This window comes from Acanthopagrus latus, chromosome 20 (genome assembly GCF_904848185.1).
Source record: "Acanthopagrus latus isolate v.2019 chromosome 20, fAcaLat1.1, whole genome shotgun sequence".
NCBI classification, from domain to species: domain Eukaryota; kingdom Metazoa; phylum Chordata; class Actinopteri; order Spariformes; family Sparidae; genus Acanthopagrus; species Acanthopagrus latus.
Genome location: NC_051058.1, coordinates 8,648,091 through 8,666,657, shown reverse-complemented (window position 1 = coordinate 8,666,657; position 18,567 = coordinate 8,648,091). Strand labels below are relative to the sequence as shown.

General features: G+C 47.0%; 1 protein-coding gene across 2 annotated transcripts in view; it reads right to left on the bottom strand.

The window, feature by feature from the left end:
* baiap2l1a (BAR/IMD domain containing adaptor protein 2 like 1a) overlaps positions 1-18,451 on the bottom strand; it is a 31,817-nt gene extending 13,366 nt beyond the window's left edge. The window contains exons 1-4 of one of the 2 annotated variants that reach the window (XM_037080626.1): positions 18,179-18,451; positions 16,703-16,778; positions 16,490-16,576; positions 5,929-5,990 (exon numbers count right to left, since the gene is read on the bottom strand). In XM_037080626.1, coding sequence (XP_036936521.1) covers positions 5,929-5,990; positions 16,490-16,576; positions 16,703-16,778; positions 18,179-18,229 — 276 coding nt within the window. In that variant the 5' untranslated portion in view covers positions 18,230-18,451. The remainder of the gene's footprint in view (positions 1-5,928; positions 5,991-16,489; positions 16,577-16,702; positions 16,779-18,178) is intronic. The other variant, XM_037080627.1, reaches the window with a different exon arrangement.
* Between the last annotated feature and the right edge of the window lie 116 nt (positions 18,452-18,567).

Sequence of the window (18,567 nt, the reverse complement as noted above, 5' to 3'; positions counted from 1 at the left end):
GTTTTTGGTTCCTTGTATTTGATTTACATCCTTGTATCTTGTCTTGTGTTATGTTTTGCTTTCTCCATGTCTTGTGTCTCGTTTTGCCTTCTCCATGTCTTGTGTCTCTTGTTTTGATCTTCCATGCCCTCATGTGTCCTTTAAGTTCTCCCCTCTGGCTCCCTCTGTCTGTTGTCTTGTTCCCTCCTGGTCTGTTCCTCTGTGCTCCTCCCCCTCGTTATCTCACCTGGTTTCCTTCCTCCTCTCTCCTCACCTGTGCCTCGTCATGTCATTAGTGTGTGTATTTAGTCTCTGTGTTTCCTTCACTCCTCGCCCAGTCATTGTATTCTGTTTTTTTGGATTCTGTCTTGTGGATTTTGTCTTGTGCTTTTTTGGATTCTGTCTTGTGTGTTTTGCTCCATGCTCCATGCTCCATGCTCCATGCTCCATGCTCCATGCTCCAGTCTTCAGTCCCGTTTTGGTATGTTTTGATTTTGAATTTGCCATGTTTAAGTTGAACTTTGAATCTTTGGTTTGTACTTTGTCTCGCTGTTTTCTTTTGCTACTTTGTCTGATTCTTGTTTGTTACTTGGTCTGATTTTTGTTTGCTACTTTGCCTTTGCTCTTTTTTGTCTGCCATTTGTTTTTGTATTCAGCTTTTTAATAAAGCTCGCCCTTTGTTTGTTCCCTTATCTTTGCCTCCTGAGTTCACTGCGTTGGGTCCACCATTCCCTTCCATAGTTTTCCCTTTTACCCCAACGTGACAGAATGACTGGGCCTGAAATGGACCCACCAGACAGTGTACTTATTTGTAGGCTAGGGAACAAGATGATGGAGATATTGAGCGGCAAGGCTAACACAGGGGAGAAGCTAAAGGCCATAGCAGACTATAACCATGAACTGGATATCAGGCCTTGGTTAAAAGAACTCCCTTGGGTCGCACAGGTTATAGTGGACCTAGATAACCTCAGAAAGGCCTTGGTGGCTACAGCCACTGCCAAGCTACCAGCCGCAGCCACAGCCGAGCTTCCAGCCCAGGCCACAGCCGTAGCCACAGCCGAGCTTCCAGCCCAGGCCGCAGCCACAGCCGAGCTTCCGGCCCAGGCCGCAGCCACAGCCGAGCTTCCAGCCCAGGCCGCAGCCACAGCCGAGCTCCCAGCCCAGGCCGCAGCCACAGCCGAGCTTCCTGCCCAGGCCGCAGCTTCAGCCACAGCCGAGCTCTCAGCCCAGGCCTCAGCCACAGCCGAGCTCTCAGCCCAGGCCTCAGCCACAGCCGAGCTCTCAGCCCAGGCCTCAGCCACAGCCGAGCTCCCAGCCCAGGCCGCTGCTTCAGCCACAGCCGAGCTCCCAGCACAGGCCGCCGCTTCAGCCACAGCCACAGCCGAGCTCCAAGCCCAGGCCACAGCCGCAGCCACAGTCGAGCTTCCAGCCCAGGCCACAGCTTCAGCCACAGCCGAGCTCTCAGCTTCAGCCACAGCCGAGCTCTCAGCCCAGGCCTCAGCCACAGCCGAGCTCCCAGTCCAGGCCTCAGTCTCAACCCCATCGACACCTGCCAGTGGCCCCCAGTCGGCGGTCCGGTCGACACCTGCCAGTGGCCCCCAGTCGGCGGTCCGGTCGACACCTGCCAGTGGCCCCCAGTCGGCGGTCCGGTCGACACCTGCCAGTGGCCCCCAGTCAGCGGTCCGGTCGACACCTGCCAGTGGTCCCCAGTCGGCAGTCCAGATGAGGCCTGTACCTGCACCTCGGTCGGAGGACCGGCCGAGGCCTGTACCTGCACCTCGGTCGGAGGACCGGCCGAGGCCCACGCCACGTCTTGTTCCTGCACCTCGGTCGGAGGACCGGCCGAGGCCCACGCCACGTCTTGTTCATGCACCTCGGTCGGAGGACCGGCCGAGGCCCACGCCACGTCTTGTTCATGCACCTCGGTCGGAGGACCGGCCGAGGCCCACGCCAGGTCCAGCGCCTGTTCCTGCACCTCGGTCGGAGGACCGGCCGAGGCCCACGCCAGGTCCAGCGCCTGTTCCTGCTCCTCGGTCGGAGGACCGGCCGAGGCCCACGCCAGGTCCAGCGCCTGTTCCTGCTCCTCGGTCGGAGGACCGGCCGAGGCCCACGCCAGGTCCAGAGCCTGTTCCTGCTCCTCGGTCGGAGGACCGGCCGAGGCCCACGCCAGGTCCAGAGCCTGTTCCTGCTCCTCGGTCGGAGGACCGGCCGAGGCCCACGCCAGGTCCAGCGCCTGCTCCTGCTCCTCGGTCGGAGGACCGGCCGAGGCCCACGCCAGGTCCAGCGCCTGCTCCTGCTCCTCGGTCGGAGGACCGGCCGAGGCCCACGCCAGGTCCAGCGCCTGCTCCTGCTCCTCGGTCGGAGGACCGGCCGAGGCCCACGCCAGGTCCAGCGCCTGCTCCTGCTCCTCGGTCGGAGGACCGGCCGAGGCCCACGCCAGGTCCAGCGCCTGCTCCTGCTCCTCGGTCGGAGGACCGGCCGAGGCCCACGCCAGGTCCAGCGCCTGCTCCTGCTCCTCGGTCGGAGGACCGGCCGAGGCCCACGCCAGGTCCAGCGCCTGCTCCTGCTCCTCGGTCGGAGGCCCGGCCGAGTCCCACGCCAGGTCCAGCGCCAGCTCCTGCACCTCGGTCGGAGGCCCGGCCGAGTCCCACGCCAGGTCCTGCGCCTGCTCCTGCACCTCGGTCGGAGGCCCGGCCGAGTCCCACGCCAGGTCCTGCGCCTGCTCCTGCACCTCGGTCGGAGGCCCGGCCGAGTCCCACGCCAGGTCCTGCGCCTGCTCCTGCACCTCGGTCGGAGGCCCGGCCGAGTCCCACGCCAAGCCCTGTGCCTGCACCTCGGTCGGAGGCCCGGCCGAGTCCCACGCCAAGCCCTGTGCCTGCTCCTCGGTCGGAGGCCCGGCCGAGCCCCACGCCAAGCCCTGTGCCTGCTCCTCGGTCGGAGGTCCGAACGAGTCTCACGCCAAATCCAGTGTCAGGTCCTCGGTCGGAGACCCAGCCGAGTCCAGTGCCTGCTCCTCGGTTAGGGGTCCGGCCAAGGTCGTTTGTTGCCAGAGACCCTTCATCGGTTCTCAGACCACCAGCTCCCGGCAAAACTCCGTCGGTGGTCCGGCCAAGAACCTTGAGGGTTTCCCAGCCAGTGGTCTGGTCGCCAGTGGGTCTCCGTCCACGCCTTCGCCTTCGCCTTCGTCGTCAGCCTCCAGGGGAACCCAGCCCGCACCTACGCCTTCGCCTTCGTCTAGGTCGCCAGCCTCCAGCGGGTTCCAGCCCGCATCTTCGCCTTCGTTACCAGCCTCCAGGGGGTTCCAGCCCGCACCTACGCCTTTACCTTCGTCTACGTCGCCAGCCTCCAGCGGGTTCCAGCCCGCACCTACGCCTTCGCCTTCGCCTTCGTCTACGTCGCCAGCCTCCAGCGGGTTCCAGCCCGCACCTTCGCCTTCGCCGTCGTCGCCGGATTCCAGTGAGTTCCAGGCCACTCCTATGTCTTCGTCGCCGCCCTCCGACGAGTTCCAGGCCGCACCTACGCCTTCGTCGCCGCCCTCCGGCGAGTTCCAGGCCGCGCCTACGCCTTCGTCGCCGCCCTCCGGCGAGTTCCAGGCCGCGCCTACGCCTTCGTCGCCGCCCTCCGGCGAGTTCCAGGCCGCGCCTACGCCTTCGTCGCCGCCCTCTGGCGAGTTCCAGGCCGCGCCTAAGCCTTCGTCGTCGCCCTCCGGCGAGTTCAAGACCGCGCCTACGTCTTCGTCGTCGCCCTCCAGCAGGTTCAAGCCTGCGCCTTTGCCTTGGTCCCTGGACTCCAGTGGGCTCCAGTCCTCGCCTCCACCCTCATGTTTGTTTGGACCTTGGCCCTCCCCTTGACCCCCTCCACCCTCCCGGCTTTGACTCTGGCCCTCCTCCTGACCCCCTCCACCCTCCCGGCTTCATTTGGACTTTGAACCCTAGTATTGAGGGACATCTGGGAGCTGTCCCTTAAGGGGGGGGTTCTGTCATGTCTCCTGTTTGTTTTGTTCTTGTTTCTGGTTTTTGGTTCCTTGTATTTGATTTACATCCTTGTATCTTGTCTTGTGTTATGTTTTGCTTTCTCCATGTCTTGTGTCTCGTTTTGCCTTCTCCATGTCTTGTGTCTCTTGTTTTGATCTTCCATGCCCTCATGTGTCCTTTAAGTTCTCCCCTCTGGCTCCCTCTGTCTGTTGTCTTGTTCCCTCCTGGTCTGTTCCTCTGTGCTCCTCCCCCTCGTTATCTCACCTGGTTTCCTTCCTCCTCTCTCCTCACCTGTGCCTCGTCATGTCATTAGTGTGTGTATTTAGTCTCTGTGTTTCCTTCACTCCTCGCCCAGTCATTGTATTCTGTTTTTTTGGATTCTGTCTTGTGGATTTTGTCTTGTGCTTTTTTGGATTCTGTCTTGTGTGTTTTGCTCCATGCTCCATGCTCCATGCTCCATGCTCCATGCTCCATGCTCCAGTCTTCAGTCCCGTTTTGGTATGTTTTGATTTTGAATTTGCCATGTTTAAGTTGAACTTTGAATCTTTGGTTTGTACTTTGTCTCGCTGTTTTCTTTTGCTACTTTGTCTGATTCTTGTTTGTTACTTGGTCTGATTTTTGTTTGCTACTTTGCCTTTGCTCTTTTTTGTCTGCCATTTGTTTTTGTATTCAGCTTTTTAATAAAGCTCGCCCTTTGTTTGTTCCCTTATCTTTGCCTCCTGAGTTCACTGCGTTGGGTCCACCATTCCCTTCCATAGTTTTCCCTTTTACCCCAACGTGACAATCTGAAGTATTTCATCCCCGGGCTTTCCACTCTCGTCAAACTTTCTTTCACCTTTTGTTTCAACTGTGTCAAACTTTCTAAAATGAAAAGAATGAGCCTAAAAGGTTGCAGAGGTCATGTGTCCAGAGGAGAAACTGCAGCAAATAGAAGAATCGCAAGGCAAGGTTGTTAATGGCCACAGGGCTCTTCTAGGACTTATCATCTTTCTCCTCCACATGTTCAACAGGTGACATTTCGATGCTTGGTATTTCTTTAGTTGCAATGTCCATAAGCTCCTCTCCTCTAATTGTGCTGCTTTCCTTCTCCTGATTCAGCACAAGATGACAGGAACAACATAAAGAAATGGTCCTCTATGCTCCACTCCCTAGCATATTTTTTGTATTGTCAACTGCTTCCATTAAAAAGACCAAGCTTGGCTTTCTGTTAATTAACAGAACTCAGACATGTTGCTAATCTGACAGCGCTCTTTTCATTGGCTGGTTTATTAAGCTGGTGCGTATTTACGGCAGCAGGATAGAGCATTCACATTCACACAGCTGCGCTCAGGGTGGGAAGCTCTAATGCTTGGATGTTATGCTGCTGTGTTCGACATTGAAAGTTGTATTAACATAACAGTCTGATAAATTATTGCTATCAGCTTCCCAATTAATCCACAATTGAAAAGGGCCACATTTCAAGGTAAAACAACACATTTGATAGCCCATTAGCTAACATGAGCATCAACAACTTCCTAGCCAACACAAAGGCTTGATCAAACCCAGTGTTTTTCAATTCTAGAGGCTAAAAATATTGAAATTCCAGGATAAATTGAAACCTTTTGCCATTGTATCGCTCATCACAATCAAACTTTACATTAATGTTGAAGTGATATTAGCTATAAAGTGACTGAAAGCCAACATTAGCCAGGAGATGTTTTTCTTTGTTGTTTTTTTTTTGCAATGAAATATGGCCTGATGTCCCTCTAGATCTGAACTATCCATTGTCTTTTCAGTTGCTGATCAGCCAGGAGGCGGGGAAATGATGACAAATTGTCAATAACAATACAATAACAATAATACAATACAGTAATGGAGATGTAAGATGTATCAGGCTTGCGCTCATTTGTAGGCTCACAGCTGGTTTTGGTCTTTCTATAGAAGTTGTAAACGGTGAAATAAAGGATATTAACACATGTATTTTATGGCTACTCACATTCTCTTCCAGTTCATTGTGGACCTTTCTGTGGGCCTCTGCGATCTCCATCAGAACCACACCTACGAAGACATCAGGAACAACTTTAAGTATATTTCAGAGATTATTACAAAGAAAGGGAAATTTTGTTTCAAAACATTCCAAAAAAGGAAACTAATATTATCAACAGAGTGTGAGGGGACAGCAGTGTTGGTGTTATATTAAAGACATATTTGTGCTGTTATGTACAGATGTTTATTGAAGTTAGCATGCTAACCAGCTAGCCACTTTGTCCCTCAAGATGTGTCTGGCAGCCCCCGATGTAGTTCCAGCTTGGAGTTGAACGCCAATTGAGCTTCTTGTTAACTAAGTACGATACGATAGCTACCAAGACTAAAGTGAGCAGCAGTTAGAAGTATATAGTTTTGGAAAACAACCAACTGAATTGACCGTTCAGAAACGAGAAACTGAGCATCCAAAAGGACAACAACGAGCCAGGAATCCATAATCATTTGAGAAGAGAACCATCAAAAACATGAACACTTTCTAAATTTCCTGTGTAGACGTTATACTTTTCATTAAGCCTTGCATACATCGTTACAGCCCATATTTTACAGATGACTTATCTCCTTTCAATATTTGAACAGCTGTCAATAAGTAATCTCCATGAAAAGGTTCTGGTATTGTGCGGTCAGATATAGAACAGTCTCCATTCATTCACAGACAGGCTACTGCACAGATAGAGCAGCGTATGACATGAGACAATGGCTGTGAGTCAATACTGTAAACAGAAGTGGACAATCGCAGCTAAGCAGTTTATAGTGCTACCTCTGTCACAATGGGGTGAAATCTAGACTCAAGGTTTACTATAGGACACGGAGCTCCGGTAAATCCTGTGCAAACAGTACGGGGACCTCATATCTGGACATGTGATTGTGTCACTGGGGAAAAGAGCAACAGCCTGCAAGGATTTCAACACCTTCTGAAGACTGCTGGGCGAGCACAGGTGTTGGGTTCACCTCTTGCGAGAGCTGCCCACGTCAGCCACCTCACCACACATACACGTTTGACCCGACACCTGACATTCCTCCCTGCACGCCTCCACGCTGGGCAAACACATATAACCACCCGCTGATACAGAGCTGTAACTTTGGTGATCCAGCGGGCAGCGTCCAGCTACAACAACATTGCCCTCTGAAGGTCACCAGAACGTACTGGTAAATGCCGCCTTTGTGCTCAGACCGGGGAGGGGTGGCGCTGGGCTCGGGGGCTGTTTGTACAGCCCCAACAACAGCGTGCGCTGGGCTGGAAGGGGGAGGCTGAGAAAGGCCGGGAGAGGGGCAGTGGGGGGGGGGGTTCAAAGAGGACACCTGCAGGTTTCACCTTTGGGGTTAACAAGGTGTGAAAGTCTGCCTGAGGGAGGCTAAATGCTACAGAAAGCTATCACAGGCTAATAATCTGTACAGTGACTCGTGAATCTGTCACATGAGCAACTTAAGGCGGTGTTGAGAGGTACAGAGTGCAACGCTGTAAAGAAGATTTGATGCTTTTTGGCTTTCTCTCTGACGAAATAAGGTGTGAGGGCTGAGGTGTAAAAGTAAAGGTAAAAATGGATTCTCTCTAGCTAGAAGTGTGAATGAAAAAAAAGCAACTGGAACCACTGGGCTGATGTGGACAGCTATTCAGGTTCATCACCTCAAAAGAACAACAACAGCATAGCAACCGTTTCCCTGTTTATCTCATCTCGCATCTCTGTCTGTTGCTGGCGATTTGCTCTCTCTTGACAGAATGTCATCATAGGTTAGGACGTGGTTCATAAAAGATACCCGTGGAAAAGTACACAATCCATGATGATTCACACATACGACTTATGATTCATGATGAACACTTGGCTTTCTCTCTCCTCCACTGTCTTACGCCATGCTGGACTTTATCACAGTGAATAGTGAATAGTATGCAGTAGCTCACGACCAGATAACATGAACTTTGACAATTACTATTTTACCCAACACATGTAGCTCGGTAGCCTGAGCTGACAACCAGAGGAAGTCCTATCTTCCAACTGCAGAACCGAAGTCATGACCGTGTCCTGTCTCAGATTTGTATCTTAGCTTAGCTTAGGAATTCCTAACTGTCTTATCTTGAGTCTTTAATCAGCACTTGTCTTGTCATGCCTGTATCAGCGTTCGGAACATTCACAAGACTGCCTGTTATGTTCTTGAAAATGGCTGTCTCAATTTGCTTTTCAATGAGCTGAGCTGACTTAGTATGATGGTTAAGAAAAACAGGCATTTAATTTTAGCTTTGATGAGGCAGCCTCTCCAAGTGGCTAACATCAGTGGTAGCTTCTCCAGCAGGCTAACATCGACTTTAGCTTCTCCAACAAGCTAATATCACTGTTAACTTCAACAAGCTAATATCAGTGTTAGCTTCTCCAACAAGCTAATATCACTGTTAACTTCAACAAGCTAATATCAGTGTTAGCTTCTCCAACAAGCTAATGTCATTGCCATGCCATTTTTAACTTTGATTTCCTTCCTGATGTTTTATAGTTAAGACGGCTCTGCAGTAGCGACATTTCTATCCTAAATACAGCAAATGTGTTTCTGTAACACCAAAATCCTAAATGCAGCCATAAACTTAGAAAAAATAGGATTTGAGTCACGTGGCCTGAGGGGTTTGAAAAATCCATATAGCCTACCAACTGTTCTGTTGACTATAGGTGCTCAAAAAATGTAATGTAAAAATGTATGACTGCTGACAGGACACAGGGAAACGCCTTTGACATTCTCAACAGGTGATGCCATTTATGAGCTGGGAGTGCCTTGCAACCAGTGCCTACTGGGGTTTGATAAGCAATCTGTATGGGATGACGCTGGCTGGGCAAGATCTGGCAACTCACCTGTTTGCGCCTTTTCTCTGGCTCACCTTCATTTCACCACTTCACAAACAAACTTCCCTCTATTGTGCAAGTGACACCAGAGTTGAACTTGGCTGCAGTCATTGGTCATCGCCTCGTAGCAAGGTTTTATCGCTGAAATGCATCATTCGGCTTGCCCAAGGTGCTTGCAGTGTGGGTAATGGAATGAGGACACCTCCTCAGGATCGAATGGTATCTAAATTATACGCATTCCAGTGCAGGTGGGGAGAGATGGTGTTTGGAGGTTGCCATAGATGAGCGACTCCCTTCCTGTTATCATACTGATGTCAATGTGATTAATGCAAAATCCACTGCGGCAGAAAGACATGGAGAGGTGACTGTGGTTAAACTCCCTCTCGAGTGCAGAACAGAGTGTTCCTTGTGACACGGGTCGCTCGAAAAAAGAATTCAGATCTTAGAAACGCTTCTGTCATCCATTGTGGGGTGAACAGATGTCCTGTCATCTCATGGGAATATCACCACAATCATAAAGACTTAAAATAAAAATCTTCCTGAATCAAACCAACTACATTCTAAAACTCTTGGGACTTAATGCACATTTGCACAACTTGTATATACAAGCAACCACAACCAAAAGCCACGGCATGAATCATGATATTATTAGAATCTCAGCTCGATAAACAGAGAGAGTGTCTTGGTAATGGCTGTTTCTCAAGTTCAAGAATAAGCTGAAACTCTGTCACCAACAACTGGAAGGCTCAAAAACGCTCATAATTTTAAAATACATCTACAATTAAATGACCACTGGCCAACTTTATGTGCTGTTGAAGACCATGTGATATGATGGAATGCTTATTATGATCGACAGATAAGTGGGCGTTCAGTTTTAGCTTTGACGATTTCAAGACATTAATTATTTTGGTGGAAAGGAGAACATAGAGTACACTCATTAATACATAGTTCAAGAAATTCAAAGCTTACATGCTATCTTTTCTTCTCCAACAGGCTAACATCAGTGTTAACTTCTCCAACAGGCTAACAACAGTGCTGGCTTCCCCAATAGGCCAACAGCTGCCACAACAAGACTACTTATTTAGCTTAGCGAATAATCTGCTTATTATTTTTTCAAGAAATCAATAATGATAGACTGTATGGCAAAGAAAAACAGAACGTCTTCATATTTGAATATACCAGACAACATTTGGCAGTTAATCACAACTTTTGTGTTAAAAATGACCTAAATAATGAATCAATATCAAGACGTTTTTCTTTTTCTTGTCAGTCAACTAATCATCTCAGCTCTCCTGTGCACACAAACCTCACACACAAACAACTCACAGAGCATACTGGACATCACTCTGCAGTCATTATTACAGACACGCCACCTTGAATATTGATCATCAGTTTCTCATGATAATGAATATAAAGTGTGACCTTTTTGGGTTAGTGCTAATTTATTATTGATCAGTGTTTTGAGTGTCTAGTGTCATTCAGCATGTCTACTGTGCTTGCTGCAGATCGATGGCTATGACAGCTTCCTTAACAAAGAGCGATGACCTGCCATCACGCACAGCACATAACATCGTTCATTACTACAGCAAATAAAACAAACTGTAAACCTCAAATAACCCTAAAAATGACGTGTGGTTCATGTGTACATTTTGTGAAAAAAAAAGAACAAGGTGTTTTTCAGGTTTTATAGACAAGGATTTCCACTACATACTGGTTGAAATCCTTAATAAACAACGCCAGACGCCAAGCAAGCAAAGGAGCGATTGAAGAAGAATCATGGGGTATTTTTGTGAATGGACTCAAGTGTGACGGGGTTTAAGAGCAGTAAGTCTCTGGTCTCTTTAGAGGTTCCATGGATGAAACTCCCAGCGTGCCTGAGTGCATTTAGTTTAATGGTGGACGCAGGACGAGGGTGTTAGATCTGGGTCTGGGATCATTAGAGGGCTGTGGGGTGTGACGAGAGGAGTCATAACTGACTGAACACTGAGTGAACTCTTTGAAACAACCTCCAGTCTTCCTTGTTTGTTTTGCTTTTAATCTATATCTGGTTTGTAAAAACACAATTGCAGGTATTGTCACTGATATTTTATGGTCCAGAAATGTTGACAGGACGTTGTCCTGCTAATTTCCACAGAAACAACACTTACTTTCACCGTGAGACATTCAGCGGATGCCACTTCTGGGGTTTAAAGCGATTGTTCAACATATTTAGCCTTATCAGTTTCTTGCCAAACGCGAGATAAGAAGATTGATAACACTTTCATGCCTGTGCTCCGGGTGTTTGTTTGGAGTCAGGAGACCGTTGGCTTATCATGGTATATAACAGGAAGCAGGCGGGCACAGCTAGCCTGCTTCTGTTGAAATAATCACAACTAATTTTTAACAAAGGAAATACACAACATAATGTGTTAATAATTCAGAGGTACTGGTTAGCAGATATCTTTCATTTGGGACAAACCCAGGCGATCTGTATCCTCCTCCAGTTGTTATGCTATTCTAACTCATGCTGACATCGCTTGGCTTAAAATTGAACAACTGTACTTTTTTGTACATGGGGCGCGAGCTACCAGGGCACCCTATAGGCCTATTCTTAATTGGTCGAGATATAAACAGCATTCATTAAGGAGACATAACAGTCTTCTCTCTCACACAAAGGAAGTTAACTACCCACACTTGCAACAAGAACGAGAAGACTTCTGAGATTCTAAAAGTTTTTTGGGGGGCCAGGACAGACGTCTGCTCCAGGTGTTCTCAGACACAAATTATAACACAGGGAGAAAAATAAAGGGAGGAGCATCTTCTGACTTTTGGGAACCATTTAGCTCCCTGATGCTTCTGGTGATGATGTCTGTAATTACAGTTAAATTGCCCTCCGTGTATTGATTATACAGGCGATACCGCGTGGTGAGTCTAGAGAGTAATCTCATTTCATAGCTCCCAGCCAGATGTTTGAAATGTCACAGACTCTTATCATTAATCATAACATCAACAACCCTTCAGCAAAGTGGCTCCTCTCAAAAGTCAAAAACCTGCCTCAGTAGCTATCGGCAGGAAACACTCAGCAGTATGAATCCCCCCCCAAAATAAAACAAAAAAAAACCGTCTGGCAGACATTACCATTTTTATCATGCTGACTGTGCTTCAATATTTCAAAAAACAATTTTGACTGAGGCGTGGCAAACAGTGCAGAGAAAAGGTGGAAGGGGTGGGGATGGTGCTATTCTTTCTGCTGTTACATTTTCAGTCCCCCACTACCTGCTGCTTTTCAGAGCGGAATGGCAACTCCCTACAGAGTCCAGTCATGCGCTAATGCACAGGAAGTTTCTAATTGTACACCCACTGAAAACTATGACTTTTAAATCTACAGAGTGATATATTGCGTGCCAGCTGCACTGCACTGGCAGGGGGGATGACGGCAAAAAGAAATCTATTAATTCTAATGTGAAGTGATTTCACAGATGGAACTAGCTCTAAAACAAGACTGATGTTTCTGGTGTAGTGGCCGAGGCCACTGAAAACTGATAACACATTATTAACATTTACATTAAGTTTCCTTTACAAACGAGATCATCAGGCATCCTGTCCGAAGCCAGAAGAATGGGTGGTAAAGCAGAAAACAACAAACTACTCATGCTAAATGATACTGTGGCAAAGCATTACCTTGCACAAATTAGCCGAGTCAAGCTCAGTAACATCAGTAACAAAGCAATACGACTGGTGATGCCAGTCCAAAGAAACATGCAGCCCCTGAATATGTTGAATATCTTCCTTATGTTACCTGACATTAGCCACCTTGCTACAGGTGCTAACCAACCAGGGCAGAAGAAGAAGCCTTATGCCTAAAATCCCTTAATCTATTGTCTGTTATTTACTTTTACACATTATGTTAGCCAACAGTAGAGACCATTAGCTACACCAGTCCAAGACCAAACCCTAACCCTAAAGCCCTTGGATCTACTGTGTTTTGTTTATCTGTCTTACATTAGCGAACATTAGCATCCACACGTCAAGAAAAGTGGCAAAACCCCAACGTTTATTGAATGAAGGTGTGTTTTATTGCTTACAGATTACATCCTTTAATTGGCAGTGCTGTTTCCTCTTTCAAACATTATATAGCCTAGTTTTAAACCTTTAAGATTCTCAACTATTTTTGGAAACAGCCAACAGCCCATTACACGACCACAGATGGAAAACTTGGGACTAGATTAGGTGAAGTATGATGAGACAAAATCTCATCTGAGGGTTAAAAGGAGGCTGGCTATTAGTAGCTGTAGCTAACTGCCTCAAAAGTTTCAAGTAACTTTTTTAAGAGGAAGCGAACAAAGTGCACAGGTTTTGCTACAGGTGTTTACTCACGTCTGACTTTTGTGACATTTGGCTTCAAGCCGCCCCTTATACTTTCACTTCAATTATACCATCGATGTGAAAGAGAAAAATGTGGTCCTGGAAAAAAGGAGCAATGCGGTATGAAGTCAAAGCCTCAGGTAACTTTCTGCAAATACCTGCCAACCACTGTGACGCAAGTGCTTTTTACACCACTCCATTCACACAGAGTGGAAAAAACCCCACAACCCGTCTCGTCTGTAAGCAGTTTGAGAGCTCGTCATAACAAAATGGTTAGGTGTTTTGTCCGTCATTCTTGACAGGGGTGCAGATTAAAGGAAATTATACTGGATTCTTTGAGCATGCTACTGCCAGAGATGGAGCGAGTGATAAGATTCACTTGAGGCAATAATGAGAAACAGTGAATCCCGTAAAAGCGTTCACGCGGAAACAAGGAGGACAGCTGTACTGCCGTAACGTCTTCAGGTTCTGACACATCCACCATTGTTTGACTCTGTCTCATGTCTTGTGTTTAGTTGTATTGTTCCAAAAAAAACAAAAAAACAGAACTAAATGTTCCTTCATTTCTGCACAGTTTGATCCAGGCTTCCAAAAACAGACAGTTAAGACTGGCGGGGGATTGGTGAGGCAGATGGAGGAACAGGGGGATGAGGAGGATCAGTGGTGGGAAGACAGTCTCCTCTGTCTGTCTGTTTGTTCAGTGTGTTTGCTGCCATGCTCCTGCAATGTGTGAAAGAATTCACACAGTCTTGTCGTCGTCTGTTCCGGGAAACTCGAGAGACACTACATGTGCCTTTGTACCAGGAGCCATTTCAATCTAATGTAAGGATGGATTCTCACCATCGGGGTCCAGTGACCGCACAAAATGTCAATCCCTTTAAAGGCTATATCAGGTTCTTTAGGATTTAATGACATAAATGTATTTTTTGTCTTAAAGGGTCGCAATTTTTGTGCTATTAAAGAGGTAATAATACAAACTCATATATATTTTTCCATAACTGAGTAAACAAGCTGTTCTCAGAGGAAAATACCGTTGAGGCTTATAGTTTGCTTTTCCAGTCTATTCAGTCATGAAGAAGAGGAGAATTTGTTTAGTTTGTTTAGGCATAAAAAAAAAGATCAGTTAATGAAGATCTTTCTCTTCTGATTAAAATGTATTCCTCATAATTAAAGTCATTCAGTGCAATAATGGATGTTAAACCTGCTAACTTTCCACCTCGCTGTTTCTGGTACGCAGTCACAATGTCAGACGACCGGCCATGTGAGGTAAACATATCATTTAATGAAGCAATGAAGTGTTGTTAACTGAGGTGCGGCCCTGACAAACTCAATCAAATCTGCATCACAGTGAAGCACGAGCATTTTCTTCAATCACAGTAAAAGTTAATTCTTCAGTTTTTCATTGGGATGAAATGTTCTCTTCATGGTTTCATTTTCCGACGCCGACGCTGCTCTAACCTATGGCTTGGTTGCGTTGGTATTTCGCCAACTTCCTTATGCATTTACTGACACTTCGTCCGAACGTGACAGCCACACCCGATCATGTCTCAGTCGCACAGTGACGGCTTTGTGAAAGTCGCTTCACCCGGCCTGACATGTCATCACATTTTGTTTATCATTTGAAGCAATGCAAAAAAGCCGTCCCGAAAAGGAAAGTCTGCAGCAATTTTGCAAAGACACGTACGATGATGTAAATGGAAACAGTACCCACTGTGGTCACAGTTTATCCTTTTGAAGACCAAATGACAGAGCATTATTTTTCCATTTTCCTGCTCTACTCTTGCTTCCCCGCGTGTCACATCAACCCGAGCTTACGTGAGGCCAATTTATAACCCTGCAGGGGTGACGCGGCAGAATACGAAAACAGCTTGATTGATCATTATAGCACAAAATTAGGGCCAATGGACAAAGTGGGTCAGCTCCAAATTTTACCACTAATACAATAATTGGAGATGAGTCACTCCGCGGATGAAAAAACAACCTGTACGAGCTCGATGGCAGCCTCAGAGAAGAGACAGAGGAGAGGAGGCACTTCAATCAGAGCGAGAGGGAGACAGCAGGCAATGATGAATTTCTGCCGCTGCTGTGCCGCGAGGGTTCAATCACTGTTATCTCCAGATGTTTGCATAATTGACTTGTATTTGTGATCACGAATGTATGGAGGCAAAATGTGTTACCGTGACGAAGCTGCGTAGAAAGAGTGTTTAGATGACGTCCAGTTTCTATTATTTGACAGACTTTTTGGGGGGGTTCACCGGTATTCACTTTCTAGATGACGAGATCAAGATCAGTATGACTCAGTAAGGCTACAGCTAGCAGGTGGCTAGCTTATCTTAGCACAAAGACTAGAAACTGACGCAAACAGTTCGCATGGATCCGTCCAAAGGCAACAGAGTCTGTGGAACTGTCCCTTTAATCATTACTAATTAAAAACGCATATTGTGTATGCCTAACTCATAGATGACAAGATGACAAATTGGCATTTTTACGAGGTATGTCTGTTGCCGGCAGCACTGTACCTGGCAACAAGATGAAAAAGGAGCTTACGAATGTGACATAACAAACATTACATGAGTAAATGTTGAAATGGTTGCAGTTCGATGAAGTCTTGATAAAGTTTAGCCCCAAAAGCTACTTGGTTGGGTTATGGAAAATATACCTTAGGCTCAGCTTGGTCATCCTTACTACTTGGTTAGGTTTAGGAAAAGATCACTTTGGTTAGGTTTAAGCACTGTTACTAATCAGAAAAATACTTTGGAAACTTGAGGAAAGGATTGTGTTTCTGTTAAAAAAGGATATTATTGACTCCAGGGTTAGGGTAAGGGTAAGGTAGGGTAACTCCATGTAACATCATGTACCTAAGTCTGTAACTACTGGTAAGCATAGAAAACTGGATGTGGTTGTTATTGATCCTGGAGCATGGCAACAGCTACTGGCTCTTTTTTACTTTTTGAGTTTTTAGCTATATTTTCATTAGTGAGCTACAGAGGGTGTGATAGGTGGGTTTTGTTGCCTTTGGAGCTATTCAGCTTGGCTCTTCCCCCAGTTTCCAGTCCTTATGATAAGCCAGGCTAACTTCGAGCTTCATATTTGCTGTACAAACATGAGCGTGGTGTCAATCTTTTCATCTAACTCTCAACAAGAAAGTGAATACATCTAAATCCCATAATGTCATACTACTCCTGGTAGCACATTTTGTCAGAATGAGGGTGAGGGTTCATTATGTTTCTCGAGCCCTGGCGTCACCACAGAGACATTCGAACATGGATATCCAGCAGGCCCCCTTGAGGTTTGCTGTTTATCACCGCAGGTGTTGGATGTAACCTGGACTCGCTTGAAACTCACCGAGCTCTCTGGAGACGGGAGACACGATCGCGTTCTCTCCGACCTTCGAGACGGCGTCGAAGTAGGCCTTCCCGGAGAGAGTCATCGCTGCGTGCGGGAGACAGACAAACATCATCAGGTCACTGACTGGATCACATAATGTTCTGACGAAACCCACTCAAAACAAACTCTCTGATTGGCAGGGAGATGCTGCTGACGCTGAATGTCACTGACCTGTGACCGATTTCTCATAGCTCTTCCCCAGGTTGACCAGGTTCCTCAGGCCCGGGTTGAGCTGGTCCATCACAATCTGGAATGAACAGCCACAGATTGAGGGGTTGTGGAGTCAATCAGCAAGATGAAAATAAAACAGTTGCACACATTTTGTTGTACTGCCACGTTCTCTTTCGTGAACATTTCCAGTTTCTTAAGTTTTTTTGCAAAAAAAAAAAAAAAATTTTTTAAAATAAATAAAAGGGCTCGGCGAGGATAATACAACTCGTGGGGCTATTTTTACGGGAGTGGGCGGAAGAAGAGAGATGCATGAAAACAAGTGCAAGTGTTTGTGCTTTTGCTCTATAAATACCGCCATGTGAGGACAATAAAACTTTCAATCTTTAACCTGACCCCTGCACGTGTGCCTCACAATTCCCGTCAAAAGAGCAAAGTCCCACACTGCTATTTGCGGCATGAACTTCATCACTGACTCTCCCTTCCCAAACCCCCAGCCCCCCCTTCTCTCTCTCTCTCTCTCTCTCTCTCTCTCTCTATTGAAATGCCTCAACAATCAAGTGCTGTTCACCTCCCAGTCTCTATTCCCCTGGCACACCCTCAATAGAACAATGAGAAGGGGCAGGTATGACTTTACATGAAGCAAAAGAGCAGAGAGGAGGAGAGAGAAAGAGGGAAACAGGTTCCTTGCTTTCTTTCTTTTTCGTCTCTCCCTCCCAGCTGAAACTGTGGCACCCTGCACACTACAGGTTTGACTCTCTCTCCCTGTCTCTGTCATAACACACACACACACACACACACAGAGAGAGAGAGAGAGACTGAGAGTTTATATTGCTAAATCTGGGAGGACTTCCCATTGATAAAGTCGTATTTTACCCTAATTCTATTATAAAAGTTTAAACTTAAACCAAATCTAAACACCATAAAACAACCTTCCAACCTCTAAACTCTGTCTTGTAGATTTCAACACACTCTCGGCTGCTTATCACAGGGGAGAGGCAGAGGGTGGCAGCATGATTAGATTAAGCCACTGTCACTGAACTAATCCAGTGATCAAATGACTAGTGATTAAATCATTTGACATGGCCCAACAAGTTGAGTGGCGCTCATCGCCTGTCAGACAGACTTCACCTGTGGTTTGCTTTGACTTATTTATCCTCCACTTATTAAACGTTAAGGTGCGTGCCTGAAGTGGCTTCTGCTGTTGTTGTTGTTGTTGGACTTTGCAGGCTTGTAATTAATTCTGCTGCCCTTGTAGCGTAGAAAGTTTAAGCTACTGTGGGAGAAAGTAAAATAATGAGTCAGGTAAGGGGGGAAACTGCCTGACAATTTAACTTTTGTTATCTCCGTGATTTAAGGTACAAAAAAAAAGAAAGAAAAAAAAGGAGGAGGTTAAACTATAACAAATCTGATAATCCCATATAAACCCTCATCCAAACGCAGGGATCAATGATCCATCAATCATCGCCTTTCGCTCACCTTGTATGTGTTTTCGGTAAGCTTGCTCACATCCTCCGGAGCCCCAGACATGGTTTGGCAGGTTCGGTTCGCTCAAGCCCAGAAAGTCAAAGGAATTCAAATAAAAGATGAACAACAAAAAACACGCAGCAGCAGTTAAATCCAGGTGTCTCAGTCGCTCCGGATCAATAAATCCCCGCAGACGCTCCCGCTCCTTGTGTCCGCACCCTCGCTCACTCCGCGCCTGTGGTGAGGGAGACGCACAGCGGCCGACGGCTCACGCACTGACTGACTGACTGACTGACTGACTGAGAGAGAGAAGCAGAGAGGGGGGGAGCGTGACGTCACGAGAGCCGCTAAACAAATGGAAACATGAGGTGTAATAAAAAGTTATGAGATCGTGTGATGCT